Source organism: Papio anubis, chromosome 20, assembly GCF_008728515.1.
Source record: "Papio anubis isolate 15944 chromosome 20, Panubis1.0, whole genome shotgun sequence".
In the NCBI taxonomy this organism is placed as follows: domain Eukaryota; kingdom Metazoa; phylum Chordata; class Mammalia; order Primates; family Cercopithecidae; genus Papio; species Papio anubis.
Genome location: NC_044995.1, coordinates 34909301 through 34933510, shown reverse-complemented (window position 1 = coordinate 34933510; position 24210 = coordinate 34909301). Strand labels below are relative to the sequence as shown.

The 24210-nt window shown below is 57.2% G+C and overlaps 2 protein-coding genes across 4 annotated transcripts; one reads left to right on the top strand and one right to left on the bottom strand.

The window, feature by feature from the left end:
• The first annotated feature begins 1313 nt into the window (after nucleotides 1-1313).
• OCEL1 (occludin/ELL domain containing 1) lies at nucleotides 1314-4532 on the top strand. 3 transcript variants are annotated; one of them, XM_031659785.1, is made up of 6 exons: nucleotides 1314-1428; nucleotides 1805-1981; nucleotides 2106-2311; nucleotides 3152-3317; nucleotides 3570-3623; nucleotides 4115-4532. In XM_031659785.1, exons 2-6 carry the CDS (start codon nucleotides 1904-1906, stop codon nucleotides 4235-4237), a joined length of 627 nt encoding a protein of 208 aa, XP_031515645.1. In that variant the 5' UTR covers nucleotides 1314-1428; nucleotides 1805-1903; the 3' UTR covers nucleotides 4238-4532. The 3 variants fall into 3 exon arrangements, with proteins under 3 accessions (XP_031515645.1, XP_031515644.1, XP_003915173.1); XM_003915124.5 differs by having other exon boundaries at nucleotides 1325-1465; XM_031659784.1 differs by having other exon boundaries at nucleotides 1322-1981.
• A 4015-nt stretch (nucleotides 4533-8547) lies between these two features.
• NR2F6 (nuclear receptor subfamily 2 group F member 6) lies at nucleotides 8548-24171 on the bottom strand. The gene is made up of 4 exons (XM_031659783.1): nucleotides 23179-24171; nucleotides 18583-18677; nucleotides 12119-12685; nucleotides 8548-9310 (listed from the first exon to the last, which is right to left on the bottom strand). The coding sequence occupies exons 1-4, from the start codon at nucleotides 23454-23456 to the stop codon at nucleotides 9036-9038; spliced, it is 1215 nt and encodes a 404-aa protein (XP_031515643.1). The 5' UTR covers nucleotides 23457-24171; the 3' UTR covers nucleotides 8548-9035.
• Nucleotides 24172-24210: the final 39 nt, after the last annotated feature.

The window sequence follows — 24210 nt, the reverse complement described above, 5'->3', positions numbered from 1 at the left end:
TTTGTTTTGAGACATAGTTTACGTCTTATTTGCCCAGGCTGGAGTGCAATGGAGAGATCACAGCTCACGCAGCCTCCACTGACTCCCGGGTTCAAGCAATTCTCTGCCTTGGCCTCCCAGTAGCTGGGATTTGGGCGTGGCACCACCCGGCTAATTTTGTATTTTAGTAGAGGGGTTTCTCCATGTTGGTCAGGCTGGTCTTAACCTCCGACCTCCAGAGTGATCCTTCGCCTTGGCCTCACAAAGAATATGCTGGGATTACAGGCATGGCTCACGGCGCCCGACCTTTTTTTTTTTTTTTTTTGAACAAAGAATCTCTCAACTGTCACCCGGGTGGAGTACACTGGGCGCCAATCTTGGCTCGCAGCCTCTGCCTCGGTTTGAAGCCGATTCCTGCCTCAGCCTCCCAAGTGGCTGGGATCCCTGAGCACCTGCCACACTGGCTAATTTTTGTAGTAGAGGCGAGTGTCATTATGTTGTGCTTTGTTGGCTGGTGTGAACTCCTGACCTGTCTGCCCACCTCAGCCTCCCAGAAATGCAGGATTATGGCGTGAGCCACAGCGCCTGGCCTGAGTAGTCAGTATTTTCAGCTTTGAAAGTACTGGCAGAGGCGGACGGTGGCTCAGGCCTGTAATCCCAGCACTTTCTGGAAGGCTGAGGCGGACAAATCCGCAGATCAGGCGTCGAACCATCCTGTCTTCTGATGGCTCAGATCTCTATTAAAATAGAAAAAATTGCTTGAGGGCGGTGAGTGGCTCAAGCCTAATCCCAGCACTTTGAGAGAGGCAGGCGGAGTAGGATCACGAGGTCAGGGTGGGGGCTAATCCTGGCTATTGAAACCCGTCTCTACTAAAAATACAAAAATTAGCGAGGCGTGGTGGTGAGCCTGTGAGGTCCCAGCTACTCCGGGAGGCTAGGAGGCAGGAGGTGGCAGGAACCAGGGGCCCGGAGCTGCAGTGAGAGCGAGATGGCGCCACTGCACTCCAGCCTGGGTGACAAAGCCGAGACTCGTCTCAAAAAGAAAAAAAAAGAAAAAATTAGCCGAGCGTGTTGGCGGGCACCTGTAGTCCCAGCTACTCCCGGGAGGCTGGTGAGCAGTTGGGAGGCGGAGCTGCAGTGGCTGGGAAGGATCATGCTGGCTACAGCCTGAGCGTGACTCTGACATTTTTCATGCAAACTCGGTTTGTTGCAGCATGCAGCATCGGTGGCTGGGGTCAGAATTGGAGTCATTTGCGTTTCAGTGGCCACGCCCAGACGGGTCAGCCCCGCCCCCAGGTCGTCAGGCCCAGCCCCCTCCCGTCAGACCCCGCCCCACTGCCCTGCCGAGCGACCCTGCAGGTCGGGTCCATCCTGCAGTAAACGCACAACCGGGACGGAAGTGCCTCTCTGACAGCGGACCCAGGCTCGGAGCTCCAGACGCTGGGACAGGTGACCCGGGGCGGTAGCCAGCCGGATGGCCTTGCAGGTGGGGCGGAGGTCCCGGAGAGCTCCTCGGGCGCGGTTGTCCGTGGGCTCCGCGTGCCCCAGAGGGCGAGGCTCCGGCAGCGCGGGGGTTAACTAGAGCAGGTCCCAGGCTGCGCGGCGACGTCAGAGCTCGTTTACATAGCGCTCTTTTGGGTTACGCAGTCGTGGGCGGGGTCTGGAGGTCGCTGCGGACCAATCGCGTGCGTCTATGCAAATAGCGGCCGCGCTGGGGAACTCTGCTCCCGCTGGGTCAGAGTTGGCTGCTTTCGGGCCGTGCTGCCCACGCGTCGTTTCTCCGTGCGCGTCGCCAGGCGTGTCCTCTCCGCGTGTCCACCCACAGGCCGCCCGCAGACCACCCCCGCCGCGCGCGGGACACGACGCCCCCCGCAGGACCCGCCCATCAGCCCGGAAACCTGCGAGCTGCTTCTGCCGGAGGCCGATGCCCACCCGGGAGCCCCCAAAGACTCGCGGCTCCCGGGGGCACCTGCAGACTCACCCGCCTGGGCCTGGGCCCCCGGTGAGCCTGACCGGGAGGGGGTCCCCAGGCCGGGCCTCTAGGCAAAAGATTTAGTCCCCCCAGTTTGAAGGACTCCGGTTTCCCGACACCCCGATTTAACTCCAAACCACGATTCCTGTGGCAGCTGCAAGGACTGGCGCCTGGAGGCCTCAAAACCAGCGCCCCCCGCCCTCCGTGCCAGCCCCAGCCGGGACCCCACAAGGCAAAGCCCAGGAAGATTGTGTTTGAGGATGAGCTGCTCTCCCAGGCTCTCCTGGGTGCCAAGAAGCCTATTGGAGCCATCCCTAAGGGGCATAAGCCTAGGCCCCACCCAGTGCCCGACTATGAGCTGTGAGTGTCCCCCATGTGATTCTTCATGCCTGAGATCAGAGAGGGGCACTGAGGCTGGGGCTTTGACAGTTGAATAAGAGTTTACCAAAGAGTAAAAAGAAAAGGATCCCTTGTGGGGTGAGTGGATCACTTGTGGTCAGGAGTTCGAGACCAGCCTGGCCAACATGGTATTTTAGTCTCTACTAAAAATTTTTAGTCTCTACTAATTTTTAGTCTCTACTAAAAATACAAAAATTAGCTGGATATGGTGGCACATGCCTGTAATCCCAGCTACTGAAGAGGCTGAGGTGGGAGAATTGCTTGAACCCGGGAGGTGGAGGTTGCAGCGAGCTGTCCACTGCACTCCAGCCTGGGCAACACAGCAAGACTCTATCTCAAAAACTAATAATAAAGGCGGGGCGCGGTGGCTCACGCCTGTAATCCCAGCACTTTGGGAGGCCGAGGAGGGCGGATCACGAGGTCAGGAGATCGAGACTATCCTGGCTAACACGGTGAAACCCCGTCTCTACTAAAAAATACAAAAAAACTAGCCGGGCGAGGTGGCGGGCGCCTGTAGTCCCAGCTACTCGGGAGGCTGAGGCAGGAGAATGGCGTAAACCCGGGAGGCGGAGCTTGCAGTGAGCTGAGATCCGGCCACGGCACTCCAGCCTGGGCGCGACGGAGCGAGACTCCGTCTCAAAAAAAATAAATAAATAAAATAATAATAATAATAAAAAGACGGGGAGAAAAGGAACATTTTTAGTAGGGGGCCCGGCATGGACAAAGGAAAGCAAATTACACTGACTGGGGGAAAGGGTGGGGTTCTTTACGCTCACATTCTGACCCCCTTCAACCTGGTAGTAAGTACCCACCGGTGAGCAGTGAGAGGGAGCGGAGCCGCTACGCCGCAGTGTTCCAGGACCAGTACGGAGAGTTCGTGGAGCTCCAGCGGGAGGTGGGGTGTGCACAGGCAAAGCTCAGGCAGCTGGAGGCCCTGCTGAGCTCCCTGCCCCCACCCCAAAGCCAGGTCAGCACTGGGGAGAAAGCCCTGCCCCGCAGCCCTTCTGAGTGGCCCGACACAAGCCTATGGGACACCCACTGGATCCAGATTTCTGGGACTCTTTCTACTCCACGTTGGCTGGGCGCCACACGACACATGGCTTAGGTCAGCCCTTGAAGTCCCCACTAGATGGGCCTTTAGTGTGTCTGAGCTTCAGTTTCCCCATCCCTCCTTGAGTTCAACTCTCCCTAAACCCCCTTTCTACTCCTCCCCTTGCAGAAGGAGGCCCAAGTTGCAGCCCGGGTTTGGAGGGAGTTTGAGAAGAAGCGAATGGTGAGTCTTGCATCCCATATCTTGGTCTTGCACTCCTGAGACTTCTGTGAGGCTGGGGTGCCTGTGTCGGTTTTTGTTTTGTTTTGTTTTGTTTTTGAGACAAAATCTCGCTCTGTCGCCCAGGCTGGAGTGCAATGGTAAGATCTCAGCTCACTGCAACCTCAGCCAGCCAGGTTCAGGCGGTTCTCCTGCCTCAGCTGGGATCACAGGCGCTCACCACCACGCCTGGCAAATTTTTGTATTTTTAGTAGAGACAGGGTTTCACCATGTTGGCCAGGCTGGTCTAGAACTCCTGACCTCAAGTGTTCCGCCCACCTCGGCCTCCCAGACTGCTGGGATTACAGGCATGAGCCACCTCGCCCAGCACACCCAGTTGCCTGTGCCCAGTTTCAAGGAGAGAAAAATGAGGCTCGGAGAATGAAAGAGGGTTGAGCAGCTTGAGGGCCACAGGGCAGACTGCTGCAAGGACTTCCGGGTCTCGCCCTGCCTAGGATCCTGGCTTCCTGGACAAGCAGGCTCGCTGCCACTACCTGAAGGGTAAACTGAGGCATCTCAAGACTCAGATCCAGAAATTCAATGACCAAGGAGACAGCGAGGGCTCTGTGTACTTCTGAGTGCCACTGCAGATGCGCAGAAGGATGCATGGGGATGCAGGTCCCTTGCTTTTCTTGGTATCTCCTCAGCCTTTCTTCTTGCAGCTCCCCCTACCAAGGGTAGCTTTCTCCAGGACTGCAAATGCCTCTTCATTTTGGACTCAGCTCTGACAGCTCCTCCTCCAGGAAGGCCTTCCAGGTCTTCCTCCTCTGGGCCCTCTAGCTCTGACCCTATAGAGACTCCAGATCTCAACCTGTTCCCTGGAAGTAGGGCCTGCTCTCCATCCCAGTGAAATAAACATGTATTAGACACCTACTGAGTATAATTACTTAACACTTCTGATTTCACTCAGTTGTCATGCACACAAAAAGTTTTTTGTTTTTGTTTTTGACTGTGTCTCACTCTGTCGCCCAAGCTGGAGTGCAGTGGCGCGATCATGGCTCACTGCAGCCTCAACCTCTCAGGCTCAAGCAATCCTCCCACTTCAGCCTCCTGAGTAGCTGGGACCACAGCCATGTACCATGACGCCCCGGTTAATTTTGTTTATTTTTTGTAGAGATGGGGTCTCTCTATGTTGCCTAGGCTGGACTCAAACTCGTGGGCTCAAGCAATCCTCCTGCCTCGGCCTCCCAAAGTACTGGGATCACAGGCATGAGTCACTGCACCCAGCCATCACCACAAAATTGTTCCTTCATTTCCAGAGGAGAAAAAATATGAGGTTCCTGCTGGGCCCTGTAGCTCACTCCTGTAATCCCAGCACTTTGGGAAGCCGAGGCTGGCAAATCACCTGAGGACAGGAGTTCGAGACCAGCCTGGCTAACATGGTAAAACCCCATTTCTACTAAAAAAAAAAAAAAAATTAGCTGGGTGTGGTGGTGCGTGCCTGTAATCCCAGCTACTATGGTGGCTGAGGCAGGAAAATCACTTGAAGCCTGGAGGCGGACGTTGCGGTGAGCCAAGATCGTGCCATTGCATTCCAGCCTGGGCAACAAGAGTGAAACTCTGTCTCAAGGAAAAAAAAAAAAAAAAAAGGCTCCACAAAAGGGATTTGTCTAGGATCTCTGGGTAGGGTTTGAACCCTTAATGGGGGTTCTCTCCCCCAAGAGCCTCAAGTCGCCTTCCAGTTAGAGGCCAACATCCAGCGGCACGTCCTCGGCCAGGCTTGCCGGGGAACACCAGGAGGTTTTTTTTGTTTTTTTTTTTCCTGAGACAGAGTCTTGCTCTTGCCCAGGCTGGAGTGCAGTGGCATGATCTCGGCTTACTGCAACCTCCGCCTCCCTGGTTCAAGTGATTCTCCTGCCTTAGCCTTCTGAGTAGCTGGGATTACAGACACCTGCCACCGCACCCAACTAATTTTCGTATTTTTAGTAGAGACGGGGTTTCACCATGTTGGTCAGGCTGGTCTGGAACTCTTGACCTCCAATGATCCGCCCACCTCAGCCTCCAAAAGTGCTGGGATTACAGGTATGAGCCACCCTGCCTGGCTGGGACCAAGAGTTTCTGTGGATCTAATAATGGAGACTAAGATCGCTAGAGGACGCCAGTCTTGGTAGGACAGCCTTCTGGATGATCCAAGGGATGCCATGCTGGGGTCCACCTAAAGGGAGTGGGCTCAGCCTAGAAGCCCTGCAGGAGGCCATGAACGCACCCTAGACAAATGGATTCCTCCATTCTTTTTTTTTTTTGAGTCGGCGTCTTATTCTGTCGCCCTGGCTGGAGTGCAGTGGTACCGTCTCAGGTACCATCTCGGCTCACAGCAACCTCTGCCTCCCAGGTTCAAGTGATTCTGCTGCTTCAGCCTCCTGTGTAGCTGAGATTACAGGCACCTGACACTGCGCCCAGCTAATTTTTGTATTTTTAGTAGAGACAGGATTTCACCATGTTGGCCAGGCTGGTGTCGAACTCCTGACCTTAAGTGATCTGCCCACCACCTCCTCCTCCCAAAGTGCCGGGGTTACAGGCATGAGCCACCACACCCAGCTGGATTCCTCCATTCTGTGTCTCCCTGGGCACTTCAGGACAGCAGCTGACCCCAGGCACTGTGTGGGCACGTCCATATGCATGGCCTAGGGGGAGGGCCTTCCAGTGTCTGACCCATCCCAGACCCTGCCTGTGACGGGTGGGGCACAGGTGGAGCCAATCTCCCCATGGGGACCATGTAACAGCAGACCAGAAGCTGTCCTCTGAGTGTTAGTCTCCCAAGGGAGCCACAGGGGACAGAAGCGCCAGGAAGACCAATTACATGCAGAGAAGACAGTGTCAACCACTCAGCCACCACGATTGTCCTCAAGAAGGCCCTAGTCTGGGGAAGATAGCCCTGAGTCCAGTAACAGAAGGCTGCACAGCAGAGTCTTAATAGCCAGGGAGGCTCAAGATCTCGTCTTGCAGGAAGGGCCATGTGGGTAGGGTTTTGTAGGAAAAGTAGGAGTTCGGCAGTCAGGCCTTGGACAGACATCCAGATCTCTGGCCTGGGGCCAAACAGCAGGACACCATGGTCTCGCTCAACCCTCAGATGTCCCATGCATTAGATAAATGGGACCTTGCTGTCCCGTTTGATTGTAGACATGGACCCACTCACTCACGGGACACTGTGGGAAACCCTGGCCTAATGCAGAACCCAGTGCAGCCTTCAATGGGAACCTGGTGTCCTCTCCATCCCGCCCCTGCCTCAGTTCCCTTCTGGGAACCTGCCCGCGAGAGACCCTCACCGACTCCACAGGAGGGGCCTAATCTCTCATCTTCCAAGACTGTCTTCAAGATGGACATGGGGAGACTGGGGACCATTTTGGCAAACTGGGGCTGCATAAGGGCTGAGCACTGGCCCGGCAAGCAGCGTGACAGATTTGACTTCTTCCCTTGCTATTTTCACAAGGCTATCTTTTTTTTTTTTTTTGAGACAGAGTCTCCCTCTGTCGCCCAGACTGGAGTGTAGTGGTGCAATCTCAGCTGACTGCAACCTCCGCCTTCCAGGTTCCAGTGACTCTCGTGCCTCAGCCTCCCAAGTAGCTGGGATTACAGGTTCCTGCCACCACGCCTGGCTACAGAAGGGCATCTTTGGTGGAGGACTTGCCTCTTCTTGGCAGGACATCAGCGAGAGGTGCCACCCCCACCACCATTCGGGCCCTTTCTCTCTACCCCCCTACAGCTCTGGTGCCCAATTCCACAGGTGCCTTTCCCACCACAGAGCGGTGCCACAGACTCCCGAGGCTGGGACGGGAGAGTCCCTGGTACCCCACATGATTCCGTATCACCCAGTGAAGCCCACATTTCAAAGTCTTGGCCTTCTAGGTCCCTGCCTCCCAAACGTCAATCTCTGAAACAGATTTTTAGTTCCATGTGAGGAAAAAAAAAATTGAAGTCAGATTGACTCAGGCACAAAAGGGGGACAACTGAGTTCATAGAACTTAAAACACCTAAGGGTTTCAGGTATGGCTTGATCCAGGGGCTCCAAAGGCATCTTGGGAAATTGATCTTCCATCCTTGGCTCTGCTTTAATTAGATTCTCCCAGTTCCAAATCCTGCTGTGGAATCTCACTGGCTAGTTTGGAATCTCAGGCGCTCCATAAACCAGTTGCTGTGGCCCACGGAATGGTGGTCTGATTGGCTGGCCTGAGATCATGTGACAGGACTGGCCCCAGAGGTTTCTCCCAAGGACATCAGAACCCAAACAAGATTAAGGGCCTGGTGTGGTGGCTCATGCCTATAATCACACCACTTTGGGAGGCCAAGGCAGGTGGACCACCTGTCAGAAGTTCGAGACCAGCCTGGCCAACATGGCAAAACCTCATCTCTAATTATAAAGTACAAAAATCAGCTGAACGTGGCGGTGCACACCTGTAATCCCAACTACTCAGAAGGCTGAGGCAGGAGAATTGCTTGAACCTGGGAGGCAGAGGTTACAGTGAGCCAAGACTGTACTACTGCACTCTAGCCCGGGTGAAAGAGCGAAACTCCATCGAAAAAAAAAAAAAAAAAAAAAACAGATTAAGAGCCAACCAAATAAAATAATTAAGTGAGGCTAGGCGCGGTGGCTCATGCTTGTAATCCCTGCACTATTGGAGGCCAAGGGCAGGGGTGGTGGATCACCTGAGGTCAGAAGTTCGAGACCAACCTGGTCAACATGGTGAAACCCCATCTCTACCAAAAATACAAAAAAAAATTAACTGAGCATTGTGGTGGGTGCCTGTAGTTCCAGCTACTGGGGAGGCTGAGGCAGGAGAATCGCCTGAACCTGTGAGGCAGAGGTTGCAGTGAGCCGAGATCACGCCACTGCGCTCCAGCCTGGGTGACGAAGTACGACTCTGTCTCAAAAAAAAAAGACCAGGGAGGCTGTGCAGGTAGGAAATGTCTTTATTATTGGCCTTGATTGAGTAATCATGTAGTGTCTGACATAGATTACGTGTCCAGAGGATCTGCCTGGCACACGCTAGCTACCCCTGCCCACTGGAGCGGCCCCTCCGGCCCAGACGCCAGGCCTTTGTCCATCATGCCAGGGAAGCCTACCCTACCATCCCACAAGTTCATGCTTGGGGTGCCGAGGGACAAGGCTGTCCCAGGATTGGACCCTCCATCCCTTACCTCCATCCTGGCCAGGGGTCCTGGGGAGGACGAGGCTGAGGCCTGGATGATCAGTCTCTTTTTGGTTTCATGATCATTTAAAAAACAGAAAAGACAAACATTTCACAGTCTTTAAAAAATAGAAGTCTGAGGAGAGAAGCCAGGGTCCTGGGCCCCGGGAGGCCCCTCGAGGCCTCAGCATTCCCTGTCCCTTGAGGTCTGTCTGCAGGCCTGGCCACAGCGCACGTGGCCCCGTCACGGTCACTGGCCCGAGCCATAGGGCCAGTTGAAGGTACTCCCCGACAGCAGCATGTCTCTGATCAGTGTCTCAATGGGCGTCTTCCCCACCAGGCGCATGAAGAACAGCTGGGAGATGAGGGAGGCAGGGACTGCGCGCAGGGCGGGCAGCCGCAGCAGCAGGCGCCCGAAGCGCTGGGGCTGGGATGGGTACTGCGCCCGCACATACTCCGTGAGGGCCACCTGCGCCTTCTCCTGCAGGCTCTCCACGTGGGCCGGGTCCGAGAGGCCACAGGCATCTAGGGGGACAAAGGTAAGTCAGGCAGGGTGGGAGACAGCCAGAGAACACAGGGCCCACAGGGGTGACTAGGGGCTACCACTTGCAACTGTGGGTAAGAACAGGGGGCTGGGCGTGATGGCTTACGGCCACAGTCCCAGCACTTTGGGAGGCCGAGGCAGGAGCATCATTTAAGGCCAGGATTTGAAACCAGGCTGGACGACACAGTGTGATCCCTTCTCTATAAAAACAAATTAGTTGGGGCCAGGCACGGTAGCTCACGCCTGTAATCCCAGCACTTTGGGAGGCTAAGGCAGGTGGATCACTTGAGGTCAGGAGTTCAAGACCAGCCTGGCCAACATGGTGAAACTCCATCTCTACTAATAATTAAGAATAATTAGTCAGGCATGGTAGCGTGTGCCTGTAGTCCCACTACTCAGAAGGCTAATGGGAGGATCACTTGAGCCTGGGAGGCGGAAGTTGCAGTGAGCCAAGATCGTGCCTTGCGCTCCAGCCCTATGACAGCTTGAGAGGAGGCCTGTTTTCTAAAATAAATAAATAAAATTAGCCTGGTGTATTGGCATGCCTCCCCAAAGTGCTGGGGATTGCAGAGCCACTTTCCCGGCCTAATTTTTCTTCCTTTAAGATGAGAATGGCCCGAGGCAGGCAGATCACAGTGGGAAGTCAGACTAAATGCCATTTCTTACAGTGAAACCCTGTCTCTACTTAAGATACCCAAAAGGCCGGTAGCGGTGGCTCCTATAATCCCAGCACTGGGAAGGGAGGCGAAGTCCACAAAGGTCAGGAGATGAGACCACTTGGTGGAAACCCACGTCTCTACTAAAATACAAAAATTGGCGAGAGCGGTTGGCCGGCCTGTAGTCCCAGCCTCCCAGGAGGCTGGGGGCAGGAGAATGCAGAACCGGAGATGGGCTTGCAGTATGAGCCGAGGTCAGCGCCACTGCACTCCAACCTGGAAGTGACAGGCTGAGACTCGCCTCAAAAAAAAATCTAAAAAAAAGTGATGTGAGTGGTGGCAGGACTGCAAGTCCACCAGCTAACCCGGGAGGCCCCTAGGGAACCCAGAGGAGGAAGGAAGTCGTGAATTTGGGAGAATTAGGGCTTGCAGTAGACAAGATTGGCACCATACGCCAGCACAGGCAGACTCCGTCTCAAAAAAAAAAAAAAAAAAAAGAGGGGAGTCTCACACTGTCCCCAGGTAGAGGTGCCAGTGGCCGCGATCTCACTGCAACCTCCGCTCGGGTTCTGGTAGTCCACCCTGCCTTAACCTCACAGTAGCTGGCATTGCAGGCCTCCACACCCAGCTAATTTTTGTATTTTTACAGGTTTCGCTATGTTGGCCAGGCTGGTCTTGAACTCCTGATCTCAAGCAATCTCCCCACCTTGGTCTCTCAAAGTGCTGGGATTACAGAGCCAGCGGCCTGGCCAACGAGACAGGTTCTAAGGAAGCTCGCAGGGAAGGTGGGGCTGGGAAGGGAATTTGATGAGGAAGACAGAGCCCAGAAGGGCCTGTGGTGTGAGAGAATGTGGCAGCCTCTAGAGAGACCCAAGACGATGGGAAGCCAAGAAGAATCTTCTGGGAAAACAATAAATAAAGCCATATTTATTGATTTTCGAGACGCAGTCTCACTCTTGCGCAGGCTTGAGTGCAGTGTGGTAATCAGAGCTCAATGGAGCCTGGAACTCCTGGGCTCAAGCGATTCTCCCAACTGTGCTTCCCAAAGTGCCGTGGCTACAGGCCTGAGCCACCTTGTAAGACCAAAACCGTATTTATCAAACGAAAGCCACCTCCCAGAGTAGCCTGGATCTGGTTCCTAGCCCCAAAGATACCTCTGATGGGATCTAGAGGCTTCCAGTAGGTGAAAGAACTCCCAGGAGACACGCTGGAAAGATCTTTGTCTAAAGGCATGGTGGCACACGCCTGTAATCCTAGCACTTTGGGTGGCTGAGGCAGGACTGCTTGTGCCCAGTTCAAGACCAGCCTGGGCAACATGGTGAGACCATGTCTCTACAGAAAACTTTTAAAACAAAATTAGCCAGGAATGGTGGTGCACGCCTGTGGTCCCAGCTACTCAAGAGGCTGAGGTGGGAGGGAGGATTGCTCGAGCCCTGGAGTTCGAGGCTGCAGTGAACCGTGTTCGGACCATAGCCTGGGTGACAGGGTGAGACCCAGTCTCAAAAAATAGCAATACAAATAAAAAAATAAAGTGGGGGAAAAAAAAAAAGCTGGCTGCACCACCAGTCCTGGAATACGATAGGGCTACCACATAGGGCTACCACTGCTCGATAGTCGATGGTTACGAAGGTTCTGGGGCTGCCCCGCCCCTCAATGGGAGGGGCCTCCAAGCCACGCCCCTACCCAGATCCCTACAATCCTGGCTACCTGCAGGTTGCCCTGAGAGCCCAGTAATCAGGCAGTGTGGGCCAGAGGGGGCGAGAAACAGGGGGTTAGGACCGTCCCTCCCACGTTCCCCCAACTTTGTGCTATCAGTGCTCACTGAGCGTGAAGAGACCTTTGGTGAGGGAGTAGGGGGTCTCAGGGAGCCTGGGAACAGGAAGAGGGGTCTGGGGTCCAGGGTTCAGAGTTCTCCAAGAGTCTTGGAATCACGCAGTGGGGGTGTCACTGTGTCACACTGCTTACATCACCCCTCTATGGCCACCCATGAGCGTTCGCTCACGGCGCTTGCAGGGCGCCAGGCCTAGGCAGCGAGCGGGGCGCTATGGTGGCTGGAGTCTGGGTCTAGGCTGCCCTCCTCCTAACCTCCCTTGGGTCCCCCCATCCCGCGGCCCCCTTCGGAGCGTGACTCACCGGGCGTGAAGAGCGCGATGGCCTTGAGGCAGCCGTACTCAGCCGAGTCGACCTGCAGGCGGCCCAGCTTGTCCACCTGCTCCTGGAAGGCCCGCACCTGGTCCATGAAGGCCACGGCGCGCTCAGCGGCCATGGGCGCGGCGTGGAGGCCGGCGGCGGCCAGTAGCGGCGCCGTGTGCAGGGGCAGCGCCGCCTGCGCCGCGTTCAGCACGAAGAGCTCGCTCCAGCTCAGGCGCAGCAGCGCCACCTGGTCGGCCACCGGCAGCTCGGGGAAGAAGGGCGCGTGGCGCGCCCACTCCACGGTGCTGAAGAGCAGCCGCGCCGCCAGCTCGCACACGTTGTCGATGCCCAGCACCGCGCCTGCCGCGCCGCCCCCTGCGCCGAAGCGTCCGGCCGCCGCAGGGTAGGGCTCAGCTCGCAGCAGCTGCGCGATCAGTTCGGACACCGGCTGCCCCGGGAAGAGGTCTCCGCCGCCCCCCACCGCCGCCAGCGCCGAGCCCGGGGGGCTGCCCGAGGAGGTGGCCACGGCGCCAGGCAGCGAGTGCGGGATGCGGCCGCGCTGCACCGCTGCGGGAGGCAGGGACAGGAGGGACATGCGGGCGGGAGGGATGGGCAGCAGAGGGTGGGGGGAAGGGGAAGGGTGACCGCGGCGGGAGCGAGGGAGGGACAGGAGATGGGGGAGGGCGGGGCACAGAAGGCCGGGAGGAATGGAGATAGGAGATGGGGCAGACAGGAAGGGGAGCGAGGGGTATAGAGAGAGGAGAGGCACAGAAGAGAGGGAAGGAATGAGGGGCCAAGTGGGTGCCCAGAGAGACATGGGGGGCGGGGCAGGTAGGGAAGGACAAGGTAGGAAAAGTAAGGAGAATAACGGGGAAGGGAGACAAAAGTCATTAAGGGGTCACTCAGGCCCTCCCCTCCAAAGCCCCCAGGCCCAGCCTTTCCCAGAACGCCTAACCCCACCCCATGGGCACCAGGCTGGTTAAAATCAGGGTCCAGGAGCCCCTGTCCAGGTCCAGCCACCACTCCCCACCCCCAGCTCCTGGGGACAAGGAGGAGCATCTAATAAACCTTTTGGAGCCTCCATCTGTTAGTCACGGGGTTCCCAGAGCTGAGGATGGGCCAAGGAGGACTTGGGGACCCTGGCCAGCCTGGTCCCCAAAGCAAGAAATCAATACCCACCCAGCACTAGCTGTCTCCTATGAAGCGGGGATCATTTCTCTACCTTCCATCCCCTCCCCACCAGATGATGACCCCTGAGGGCCGGTCTGGGTCCCTGCAGAGGCCACAATGCAGGGAAGGTTTGGGGGGGACCCACAGTAGGGAAGTGTCTGTCCTGGGGGGGCTGCAGTAGGTCCTCAGTAAACATTAGTCGCCATCAGTAGCCTTGCTTATGAAGCGGGGAGGCCCTGCTGCTGACTTGGGCACATGTCCGCAGTGAGCAGGTGGGTGAGAAAAGGGAAACTGAGGCACAAAGAGGCAGAGGGTTGGCCACGTGCCTGCCTGGCTTGTGCCGTGGTGGGCAGGGTGGCAGGGCAGACTGGGCTGGTTGCCAGCAGACTAATTAATGAGCTTTAATGAGTTGGCATGCCCCATCTCATCACCTCCGTGAACTCCAGGTCAACTCTATGTACAGCAAACACCAGAGGGGAATGCGGGCAGAATCCGGGGGCGAACAGTGCTGAGCAGAGAAGCCGGGACCTGGGTTGAAGCCCGCTCCAAGGGGTCCCTGAGTCTAAGTCAACTGTCAAATGAGGACAGGCGGACGAGGCCCAAAAGTGGTTCCCCGGTCCTCCAGGGAGCTTCTTCCCCCTTTGCTCACTGGGTTGTGAGCAGCCACCACTCCCTCACATGGCCACATTCCCACCCCAGGGCCTATGGACTTTTTCTTTTTTCCCCCCCTCCTGCTCTCCCTTCCTTCTTTCCTTTCCTTTATTCCTCTCTCTCTTTCTTTTTGAGATGGAGTTCTACTCTGTCACCAGGCTGGAGTGCAGTGGCATGATCTCGGCTCACTGCAGCCTCCAACTCCCGGGTTCAAGTGATTCTCCTGCCTCAGCCTCCCGAGTAGCTAGGATTACAGGCACCTGCCACCACGCCCTGCTAATTTTTGTATTTTTAGCAGAGACGGGGTTTCACCACGTTGGCCAGGATGGTCTCAATCTCCTGACCTCGTGACCTCCCGCCTCGGCCTCCCAAAGTGCGGGGATTACAGGCGTGAGCCACTGCGCCCAGCTGACCTTTGCACTTTCTGTTCACTCCTCCCCAAACCACTCTCCAGCTCTTTAGCCCAGACTGTGGAGGTTCAAATCCCAATCACAACTCTGTTGCTCTCTTGACAGATGGCCTCACCAATCTGCTGTGTGCCTCAGTTTCCTCATCTGTAAAATGCAGACAGTGGCTCCCATTTGCAAGCCCAGCACTTTGGGAGGCTGAGGCTTGAGCCCAGGAGTTCGAGACCAGCCTGGGCAACATAGCGAGACCCCATCTCTACAAAAAATTAAGAAATTAGCCGAGCATGGTAGCGAACGCCTATAATTGCAGCTACTCAGGAGGCTGAGGTGGGAGAACCACTTCATCCCAGGAGTTTAAGGCTGCAGTGAGCTATGATCACACCACTGCACTCCAGCCTGGGTGACAGAGTGAGACCCTGTCTCAAAAAATGATGTCACCAATCACTGAATTAAATGAGAATCGATGTAACTTAAAATAATGCCTGCCACATAGGAAGGGCTAAATAGATGGTAATTCAAGCCAAGGACCATTTATTGAACACCTACTGTGTACCAAGCCCTGGTCTAGGCGCTGGGGAACAAGATAGACAAAAATACCTGCCCACAGGGAATGGACATTCTGGGTGTAAGCAAATTATAGAACAAGGGAGGGCTGGGCGCGGTGGCTCACGCCTGTAATCCCAGCACTTTGGGAGGCCGAGGCGGGCAGATCCAGAAGTCGGGAGATGGAGACCATCCTGGCTAACACAGTGAAACCCCGTCTCTACTAAAAATACAAAAAACTAGCCGGGCCTGGTGACACATGCCTGTAATCCCAGCTACTCAGGAGGCTGAGGCAGGAGAATCACTTGAACTCGGGAGGCAGAGGAGCTTGCAGTGAGCTGAGATGGCGCCACTACACTCCAGCCTGGCAGAGCGAGACTCCCTCTCAAAAACAAAACAAAAAAAGAACAAGGCAGATGGCGTCAAATACAGGGGGATCAGGAGGGCTTCCCTGAGGAGGTGATGTTTGAGCAAACCTTGAAGGCAAGGTTAGGGAGGGAGCCATGTACAGATCTGGAAAAAGCGCACTCCAGGCAGAGGGAACAGCACGTGCAAAGGCTGCGAGGCAGGACTGTGGTTAAAGCATGAGCTGTCGGCCGGGGGCGGTGGCTCAAGCCTGTAATCTCAACACTTTGGGAGGCCGAGGCGGGCGGATCATGAGGTCAGGAGATCCAGGCCATCCTGGCTAACACGGTGAAACCCCGTCTCTACTAAAAAATACAAAAAACTAGCCGGGCGAGGTGGCAGGCACCTGTAGTCCCAGCTACTTGGGAGGCTGAGGCAGGAGAATGGCGTAAACCCGGGAGGCGGAGCTTGCAGTGAGCCGAGATCCGGCCGCTGCACTCCAGCGTGGGGGACAGAGACTCCGTCTCAAAAAAAAAAGCATGAGCTGTCATCATACATATTTCCACCCGAGGCTTTTGGAGACTTCTGGCGAGGCTGTTTGCTCTGAGGCCATGACTTGAGATATATGAGGATTTCAGGTAAAATAGACAAGTAGAGGCAAAATCCATGTTGTGGGGGCAGGGCCAAGAAAGTTACCCCCAAACTTAAAGGGGCCACAGGGAGGGATCAGTTTTAAAAGAAAGCTCCTCAGCTGCCTCTCTCAGCTTCTCCCACCAAGGCCTAGACAAAAAACAACAGCTTTAGGCCAAGTATGGTGGCTCATTCCTGTAATCCCAGTAGTCTGGGAGGCGAAGGTGGGAGGATCACTTAAAGCCAGGAGTTCGAAACCAGCCTGGGCCACATAGTGGGACCCTGTCTCTAGAAAATAAATTTAAAAAGCGGCTGGGTGGGGTGGCTCATGCCTATAATCCGAGCACTTTGGGAGGCTGAGGCGAACAGATCACCTGGGGTCAGGAGTTCGGAGACTCCAGCCTGACCAACATGGTGAAACCCCATCTCTATTTATTTATTTATTTATTTATTTATTTATTTGAGACGAAGTCTTGCTCAGTCGCCCAGGCTGGAGTGCGGTGGCGTGATCTCGGCTCACCGCAAGCTCCGCCTCCTGGGTTCACGCCATTCTCCTGCCTCAGCCTCCTGAGTAGCTGGGACTACAGGTGCCCACCACCACACCCGGCTAATTTTTTTGTATTTTTAGTAAAGACGGGGTTTCACCATGTTGACCAGGATGGTCTCGATCTTCTGACCTTGCGATCTGCCCGCCTCGGCCTCCCAAAGTGTTGGGATTACAGGCTTGAGCCAACGCACCCGGCCAACCCCATCTCTATTAAAACTACAAAAATTAGGCCGGGCACGGTGGCTCATGCCTGTAATTCCAACACTTTGGGAGGCCCAGGCAGGCGGATCACGAGATCAGGAGATCAAGACCATCCTGGCCAACATAGTGAAACTCCATCTCTAGGCCGGGCGCGGTGGCTCAAGCCTGTAATCCCAGCACTTTGGGAGGCCGAGACGGGTGGATCACAAGGTCAGGAGATCGAGACCATCCTGGCTAATACAGTGAAACCCCGTCTCTACTAAAAAGTACAAAAAACTAGCCGGGCGAGGTGGCGGGCGCCTGTAGTCCCAGCTACTTGGGAGGCTGAGGCAGGAGAATGGCGTAAACCCAGGAGGTGGAGCTTGCAGTGAGCTGAGATCCGGCCACTGCACTCCAGCCTGGGCGACAGAGCGAGACTCTGTCTCAAAAACAAACAAACAAACAAACAAACAAAAAAACAAAAAAAAACAAAAATTAGCCGGGCATGGTGGCGTATCCCTGTAATTCCAGCTACTGAGGAGGCTGAAGCAGGAGAATCGCTTGAACCAGGGAGTCGGAGGTTGCAGTGAGCTGAGATCCAGCCACAGCACTCCAGCCTGGCAACAGAGCGAGACTCCGTCTCAAAAACAAACCAAAACAAAATACAAAAATTTTTAGCTGGGCGTGTTGGCCTGCATCTGTAGTCCCAGATACTCAGGAGGCAGAGGCAGGACAATGACTTGAACCCGGGAGGCGGAGGCTGCAGTGAACTGAAATCACACCACTGCACTCCAGCCTAGAAGATGGAGTGAGACTCCATCTCAAAATAAAATAAATAAAATAAAATAAAATATAAAATAAAGAAAAAAAAAATTCAAAGCAAGAGAGTCTCAGGTTAGACACTAGAAAGAACTGCCAGCCTGGCCCACGACGCAGTCCCCAGAGGAACCTGAAACCCAGCACAGGAGATCTCGTCCAATAGGCTAGTTTTTTTTTTTTTTTTTTTTTTTTTTTTGAGACGGAGTCTCACTGTCGCCCAAGCTGGAATGCAGTGGCGCGATGTCGGCTCACTGCAAGCTCCGCCTCCGGGGTTCACGCCATTCTCCTGCCTCAGCCTCCCGAGTAGCTGGGACTACAGGCGCCCGCCACCACGCCCAGCTAATTTTTTATGTTTTTAGTAGAGACGGGGTTTCACCGTGTTAGCCAGGATGCTCTCGATCTCCTGACCTCGTGATCCGCCCTCCTCAGCCTCCCAAAGTGCTGGGATTACAGGCGTGAGCCACCAATAGGCTAGATTCTATTCCTGAACCCCAGAAATCCATATGGAAATCTCTGGGTTCTACTTGAATTCTAAGGGGGTTTGGCAGAGTTCTAGGCCCACTGGCCCAGAATACGCCCATCCACCCAGGTTCCCTGAGCAGAGTCAGCTGGGCCTCACTCTTGCTCCCAGTGCCCCGGGTCAGGAGAAAGGGTAAGCTGCCCTTTGCCTTAATCAGGCAGAGTTCCTGCCTTGGGCAAACAACAAGCATGGGTGAAGGGTGGAGGGGAAGCAAATCAAATAAAAAAAAAAACAAACCACACACACACATCCTTGTTCAGAAAGCAGTGGCCACGCTAGCAGACAAGAGGTCACCAAGGTGTCAGGGCCAGGGAACTGGCCTCTGAGGCCGGACTCGGGGGTAACTGGGGAGGGGAGCTCCTTCAAGAGAATGGGGCTGGGGAAAGTCCCTTGTGGGGCGTCCCTGGCCTCTTCAGCTCCACGGCAGCAACCAGGGGGCCAGGGATCCTAATTGGATTCCTCTAGCCTAGGGCCAGACCACAGCCCACTGGATCAAGGGATCAGTGGTAATGAGGTTAGCAGGCGCTGGGCCCCACCCCCTGAGGCACCTAGACCCCTGTGAAAGGGAGGGAAAAAGGGAGGAAGAAGCTGTTTGTTCACCCCAGCCCTAGCTGCTGTGATCGTCCCCAGTGTGTCCCCAGTGTGTACTCACCCTCCTTCCTCATGCCCACCCGGAAGCACTTCTTGAGACGGCAGTACTGGCACTGGTTCCGGTGGTGCTGGTCGATCTGGCAGTCACGGTTAGACCTGGGGGCACGCAGAGGCCAGGGCTCCATGAGACCCCCATGTCCTCCTCCCCCAACCAGCCTATGAGCTGCCTTTGGAGGCTGCCCCTCAGAAATACTAGTAGGGGCCCTCTAGACTGGGAAGGTAGCCCCGAAGGGGTACAGGAGCTCAGCTTGCAGGTCTGCAAAGCAGACAGGATAACCTGGATGGGTGGTGATGGATGAAGCGGAATCTGTGGAAAAGCAGATGAGCACCCCAGGGAGGGCACATTGGCACTGGGTTTTGAAGGATGAATAGGAGTTCTCCAGGTGACTGGAGGGGTGATCCCAGAGACAGAGTATAGCCAGAGCAAAAGGGCTGAAATACACAAATATGGAGGCCTAAAGGGTTTCATTTTATTTGGTCACTGTCAGGCTGAGCAGGGTCACTGTCCCCAAAATGATGTGAAGGCAGAGACGACATGGTCAGAAAGCTAGGCTTTGTGAGTTAACTAGGGGTCAGGCCAGAGGCTAGTGGTCTGCGGGGCCCCTGCATTATCACCCGCACAAAGCCTACACCAATGAATCAGTAAGTAAACAAAGTCACTCGGGTCCTCCGCCCTGAAGGCCCCACTGCTGTGCTCTTCTGGGAGGACCACCCAACCCCTAAGCAAGCTCGAGATTCTCCTGGTCAGCCCTCAGTGAATACCACTGCCTCTTGCAGGGATGAGACAGGTGGCCCCACCCTGGAGGAGGTGAGCTCCCCGTCCTGGGTCAACCCCAAGCAGGAAGGTCCAGGCCTTATTCTTCAAATGTCCCCAGAACCTTCTCCCCTTGGCTCGTTCCCTTGGACTCCCCTGGTCTCTTGCCATGGGGAGCTGGGGGCTCTCCAAGACCTGGGCCTGGAGCTACTACCTGTGGGGTCCCAGCTGGGGACACCCAGGGGATACGCAGAGACAGTCACAGAGTAGAACCCTCACTTAAGGGAATTAAACAGATGCATCTCTGTGGTAGCTCACGCCTGTAATCCCAGCACTTTGGGAGGCGGAGGAGGGTGGATCACCTGAAGTCAGTTCAAGACCAGCCTGGCCAACATGGTGAAACCCCATCTCTACTAAAAATACAAAAATGAGCTGGGCATGGTGGCGCATGCCTGTAATCCCAGCTACTTGGGAGGCTGAGGAAGGAGAATCGCTTGAACTGGGTAGGTGGAGGTTGCAGTGAGCCAAGACTGACCCACTGCATTCCAGCCTGGGCGACAGAGTGAGACTCTGCCTCAAAAAAAAAGAAAAAAAAAAAAAGGCTGGATGCGGTGGCTCACGCCTGTAATCCCGGCACTTTGGGAGGTTGAGGCAGGCGGATCACTTGAGGTTGGGAGTTTAAGACCAGCCTGAACAACATAGAGAAAACCTGTCTCTACTAAAAATACAAAATTAGCCAGGCGTGGTGGCACATGCCTGTAATTCCAGCTATTTGGGAGGCTGAGGCAGGAGAACCGCTTGAACCCAGGAGGCAGAGGTTGCAGTGAGCCGAAATCGCACCACTACACTCCAGCCTGGGCAACAAGAGTGAAACTCCGTGTCAAAAACAAAACAAAAACCAGATGAATCTCAGCTGCAGACACCCAGCCCCACCCCTCAGGTGGTGACTGCCCCATTGAGCCTTGGTTTCCTCATCTGAAAATGGGAGGCCAGATACCGCCCTATATGGGATGGACTGGGTCAGAGGGGTTCACGGGGGACAGTGTCAAGACCCAGACCCCAGGCGAGGAACCCAACTTAGGAAAGCTGAGGCTCTGAGCCCATCTCCCCAACACCCCCCTCCTCCCCTAACCCCCAACCACTGCCTGGGTCCCGCAGCACCAGCCGCTGAGCCCCTGGGAAGAGGCCCCACTAGGGCAGAGGGAGCTCAGGCAGAACCAGAACAAAGCCCAGCCGCAGGGTGGTGGGAGGATCCAGGGCAGCCGGGTGGAAACGGCCTGGCCTGGGGCGGCCCTGCAGGCAGGGAGAGGCCCGGCTCAGGGGCCCCTGACCTCAGGGGAGGCCCTGAACCTTCTGTATCAACTTCCCCTGACCTCAGGGGAGGCCCTGAACCTTCTGTATCAACTTCCCCAGCTGTAGAATTGGGACAGATCCGTCCCTCCAAGGAGGGAAGCAGTTAAGTTCTTCCTGTTATCCCACCTAAAGAGTGCATGCTTTTTTTGCCCAACCCCATGGCCCAACTCAGCTTCCTCCCTGAGCTTCTGACCTCCAGTCCAATTTGATCAGAGCCCTCCCCTGCTCACACACCCTCCAAGGCTCCCCATCACCCTCAGCCAGCATTTCAGGCCCACCTGGCTATGATTTCTCCCATGGCTGCGCGGTCCCCTCTTACAGCACAGCTCCCCCAGTCTGCCACTAAATGTTTTGTCTGGGCCACACACTGGCATGCCCCTGTGGCCTTTCTTTTTTTTTTTTTTTTTGAGACGGAGTCTCGCTCTGTCACCCAGGCTGGAGTGCAGTGGCCGGATCTCAGCTCACTGCAAGCTCCGCCTCCCGGGTTTACGCCATTCTCCTGCCTCAGCCTCCCGAGTAGCTGGGACTACAGGCGCCCGCCACCTCGCCCGGCTAAGTTTTTGTATTTTTAGTAGAGACGGGGTTTCACTGTGTTAGCCAGGATGGTCTCGATCTCCTGACCTCGTGATCCGCCCGTCTCGGCCTCCCAAAGTGCTGGGATTACAGGCTTGAGCCACCGCGCCCGGCCTGTGGCCTTTCTTCCACCTGCCAACTCCATGCTTCAAGGCTCATGTCCCCTAGCTTCCTCCAGGCAGAGCCTCTGCTGTCTCCCTGGGACCCCAGATCCCGCAGGCTTGGGGCATCTGTCTCATTGTGTCTCCTCCAGACTGGGGGCTTCTCAGGAGCTAGACTTGGAGCTGGGGTCTCTCTGCAGGGGCTGGCATCAAACCACCCAGGATGGGCCCCAGCGAGACCCTGCTAAATCCATCTGAAGCTCAGAATGGAATGGTGACTTCACCAGGTCACACAACTCACACAGCACAAACCTGCCAGCTCCAAGCAAGGCCCCCCCAATCCCCGCCGAAACTGGTGCTCCCTGACCCCACCCTCAGGAAGCCCCTGGGACCCCAAAACTGCCTGAGCCCCCTCCCTTCCCCTCCCTAAAGACATGACGGGAGAGAAGGCGGTTTTCCAGCAGCAAGAATGAGGCCAAAGTCTAGTGGCCCAGTTTGTGCTGGAGGAGGGAGCAAGGCAGCTCTGCCACACATGGTCACACCAGGCCAGCCCTGACCCGGGACCTGGGGTCAAACTCCACCCGCGGGTACCTGAGGCCCTATTTGGTGGCCTCAGCCAACAAGCCTTCCATCAGCCGTTCTCCCTGGGGGCACCCCGATCCGAACTCAGCGGTCCCCTACCTGGTCTCACAGTTCCCCCCTGCAAAGCCCCAACTCGGGCAGGGTCCCTCCATGTCCAACGCAAAGCAGGCACCAGGACCTCTTTCTGGGCCTTTGGGCCTCTGTTTTGTGCAGCTGGGAAATAAGACCGTCTAGACCGGCTCTACAGACACCCTGCATGTTCCTGGGGTGCAGAGTAGGGGCTTATAAACGGACAGATCGGATGCTCGCCCGGGAACAGTGAGAAAAGAACTCCCGGGCTGGACAACCCCGATCGCTTTCCCTGGGGACCTTCCGCCAGAACAGCTAGAAAGGCCACGCCCTGCCAGAGAGGTCTCCGACCTGGGACAGCCCAGCGATCCTGCTCGGAAACGTTTCACTCCCTGCCCGTCTCAGAGACACCCAAAGTTTAAGGGATTTTTCCAGGAGCCTCAGGTCTGCACCCACCCCTGGGGGAGGGGGACGTTTCAGTCAATTCCGGTGGCCCTGCCGGCCTTCCAGTGGCGATTTCCGGTGACCCAAGGCTCCGAGTGAGCCCAGAGGGGTTCCCCGGGATGGGCAAGGCCAGCTCCCACCCCCCCCCCCCCCCCCGGGCCCCCCCCCCGAAGAAGACCGCCCCGTGCCACCCCAGCCTCCTTCCGTCTGCCGCCTCCGTAGCCACAGCGACTTTGGAAGTGATATTTGACCCCAAGGGCGCGCCGTATCGATCCGCGCGGCCGCAGACAATGGCCCCTGGACGCTGCGAGCTCCACGGTCCAAGTTCCACGGTCGATTCCCTCGAGGGCATCCCGCGCGCTGGGATCCCCGAGAACGGGTGCCCTGGGGTTGGGCTGCCACCCCTGACAGCACCCCTACCCCCACCCCAGCGCGGAGATGACCCCTCCCCAGAGAAAAGCAGGGGGGAAGGAGAAGCAAGTAACTGGGGCAAGAGCCTCCAGGGACCACCTGATGGGGGGGAACCTGCAATGATGCAGCGCCGACTGTATACACAATCCCAGCCATGGAATGCGGGAGGCGGGTGCTGTGCCCCTATCTCAGAGGGGGCAGTGGAGGCCCAGGGAAGGTCAGCGCCAGGCCCAAGGTGACCGAGCAGGTCAGAGGCCCGCCCCAGGCCGGGGCGGGGTGCACGGCGGCGGCGCGCGGATGGGGGGCTCACCGGCAGGTGTAGCTGAGGTTGCGGCGGATGCTCCGCTTGAAAAAGCTCTTGCAGCCCTCGCAGGTGAAGACACCGTAATGCTTGCCGCTCGACTTGTCCCCGCACACCACGCAGTCCACCTGCAGCCCCGGCCGCTCCTCGTCGCCCGGCTCGGCGTCGCTGGCGGCACCGGTGGGGGAGGCCGAGTCGTCCTCGGCTGCGCGCGGGTAGCCGCCCGCCTTGTCCACGCCGTTCGTGTCGCCGCCGGGGCCGCCCCAGCCGCCGGTCACCATGGCCATAGCCCCAGGACAGCGGGGCCGGGGCGCCCCCTCCGCGCTCTTCCCTCCGGGCACCCCTCTCGGCCCGGGGGACCCTACGCTGCGCGCATCCGGCCCCGGCGCACGGGGGACACGGGCTGCACCCCCCAAAAAAGTTTTGCAGCAACTTCCTGCGGCCGGTCCGCGCGCCCGGGCGGAACTGGTCGGGCCGGTTCCAGGCCAACTTTCCCACGCGTGCGCGGGGCCGGGCCCGGGGCCGGGAGGGGCGCGCTAGAGGCGAGGGCCGGGGGCCCAAAGGACTCGCGTCCCGCCGCCCTGGGGCCCCGGCGGGGGCGCGCGGGCCATGGCCCGGCCCGAGCCGCGCAGGGGGCGTCCTCCGGCCTGGCCGCCGCTCGCCCGGGGGCTGCGGCCAACTCAGCGGGCCGCCATCCGAGCGCGGGAGGCCGGGGGGAAAGTTTGGCCGCAAGTTGCGCGGCCGCCCGTGCGGGGGGGGGAGGGGCGGCGGGTGCGCGCCGGGGCCGGTCGCCGCGCCCCCTGGGTCCTCCGGCGCCCGCGGCTGCCGCTCCGGGCCTGCAGGGCCGCTGGGCCGGCGCCTCTGGAGCTGCCGCCCCCGCTGCGGCCGCTCCCGCCTGGCCTGGGCCTGCGCCTGAGCCCGAGCCTCGCTCTCGCCGCCGCCACTGCCGCCGACCCCGCGCGCCGGCCTCGCGCTGCGGCCGGTTTGACACACAGCGTTCCATTCGCGGGGCGGGCGGGGGGCGGGGGCGGGGGCAGGGGC

Bases quoted from the DNA above. Each gene is read 5' to 3' on its own strand.
- NR2F6 (XM_031659783.1), bottom strand. From the start codon at position 23,456: ATGGCCATGGTGACCGGCGGCTGGGGCGGCCCCGGCGGCGACACGAAC. The intron at 12,686-18,582 runs GTGAGTACACAC...TGCCTCCCGCAG, and splicing joins GGTGGGCATGAGGAAGGAGG to CGGTGCAGCGCGGCCGCATC. The intron at 9,311-12,118 runs GTGAGTCACGCT...TTGTCCCCCTAG, and splicing joins CATCGCGCTCTTCACGCCCG to ATGCCTGTGGCCTCTCGGAC.
- OCEL1 (XM_031659784.1), top strand. From the start codon at position 1,673: ATGCAAATAGCGGCCGCGCTGGGGAACTCTGCTCCCGCTGGGTCAGAG. The intron at 2,312-3,151 runs GTGAGTGTCCCC...TCAACCTGGTAG, and splicing joins CCAGTGCCCGACTATGAGCT to TAAGTACCCACCGGTGAGCA. The intron at 3,318-3,569 runs GTCAGCACTGGG...CTCCCCTTGCAG, and splicing joins TGCCCCCACCCCAAAGCCAG to AAGGAGGCCCAAGTTGCAGC.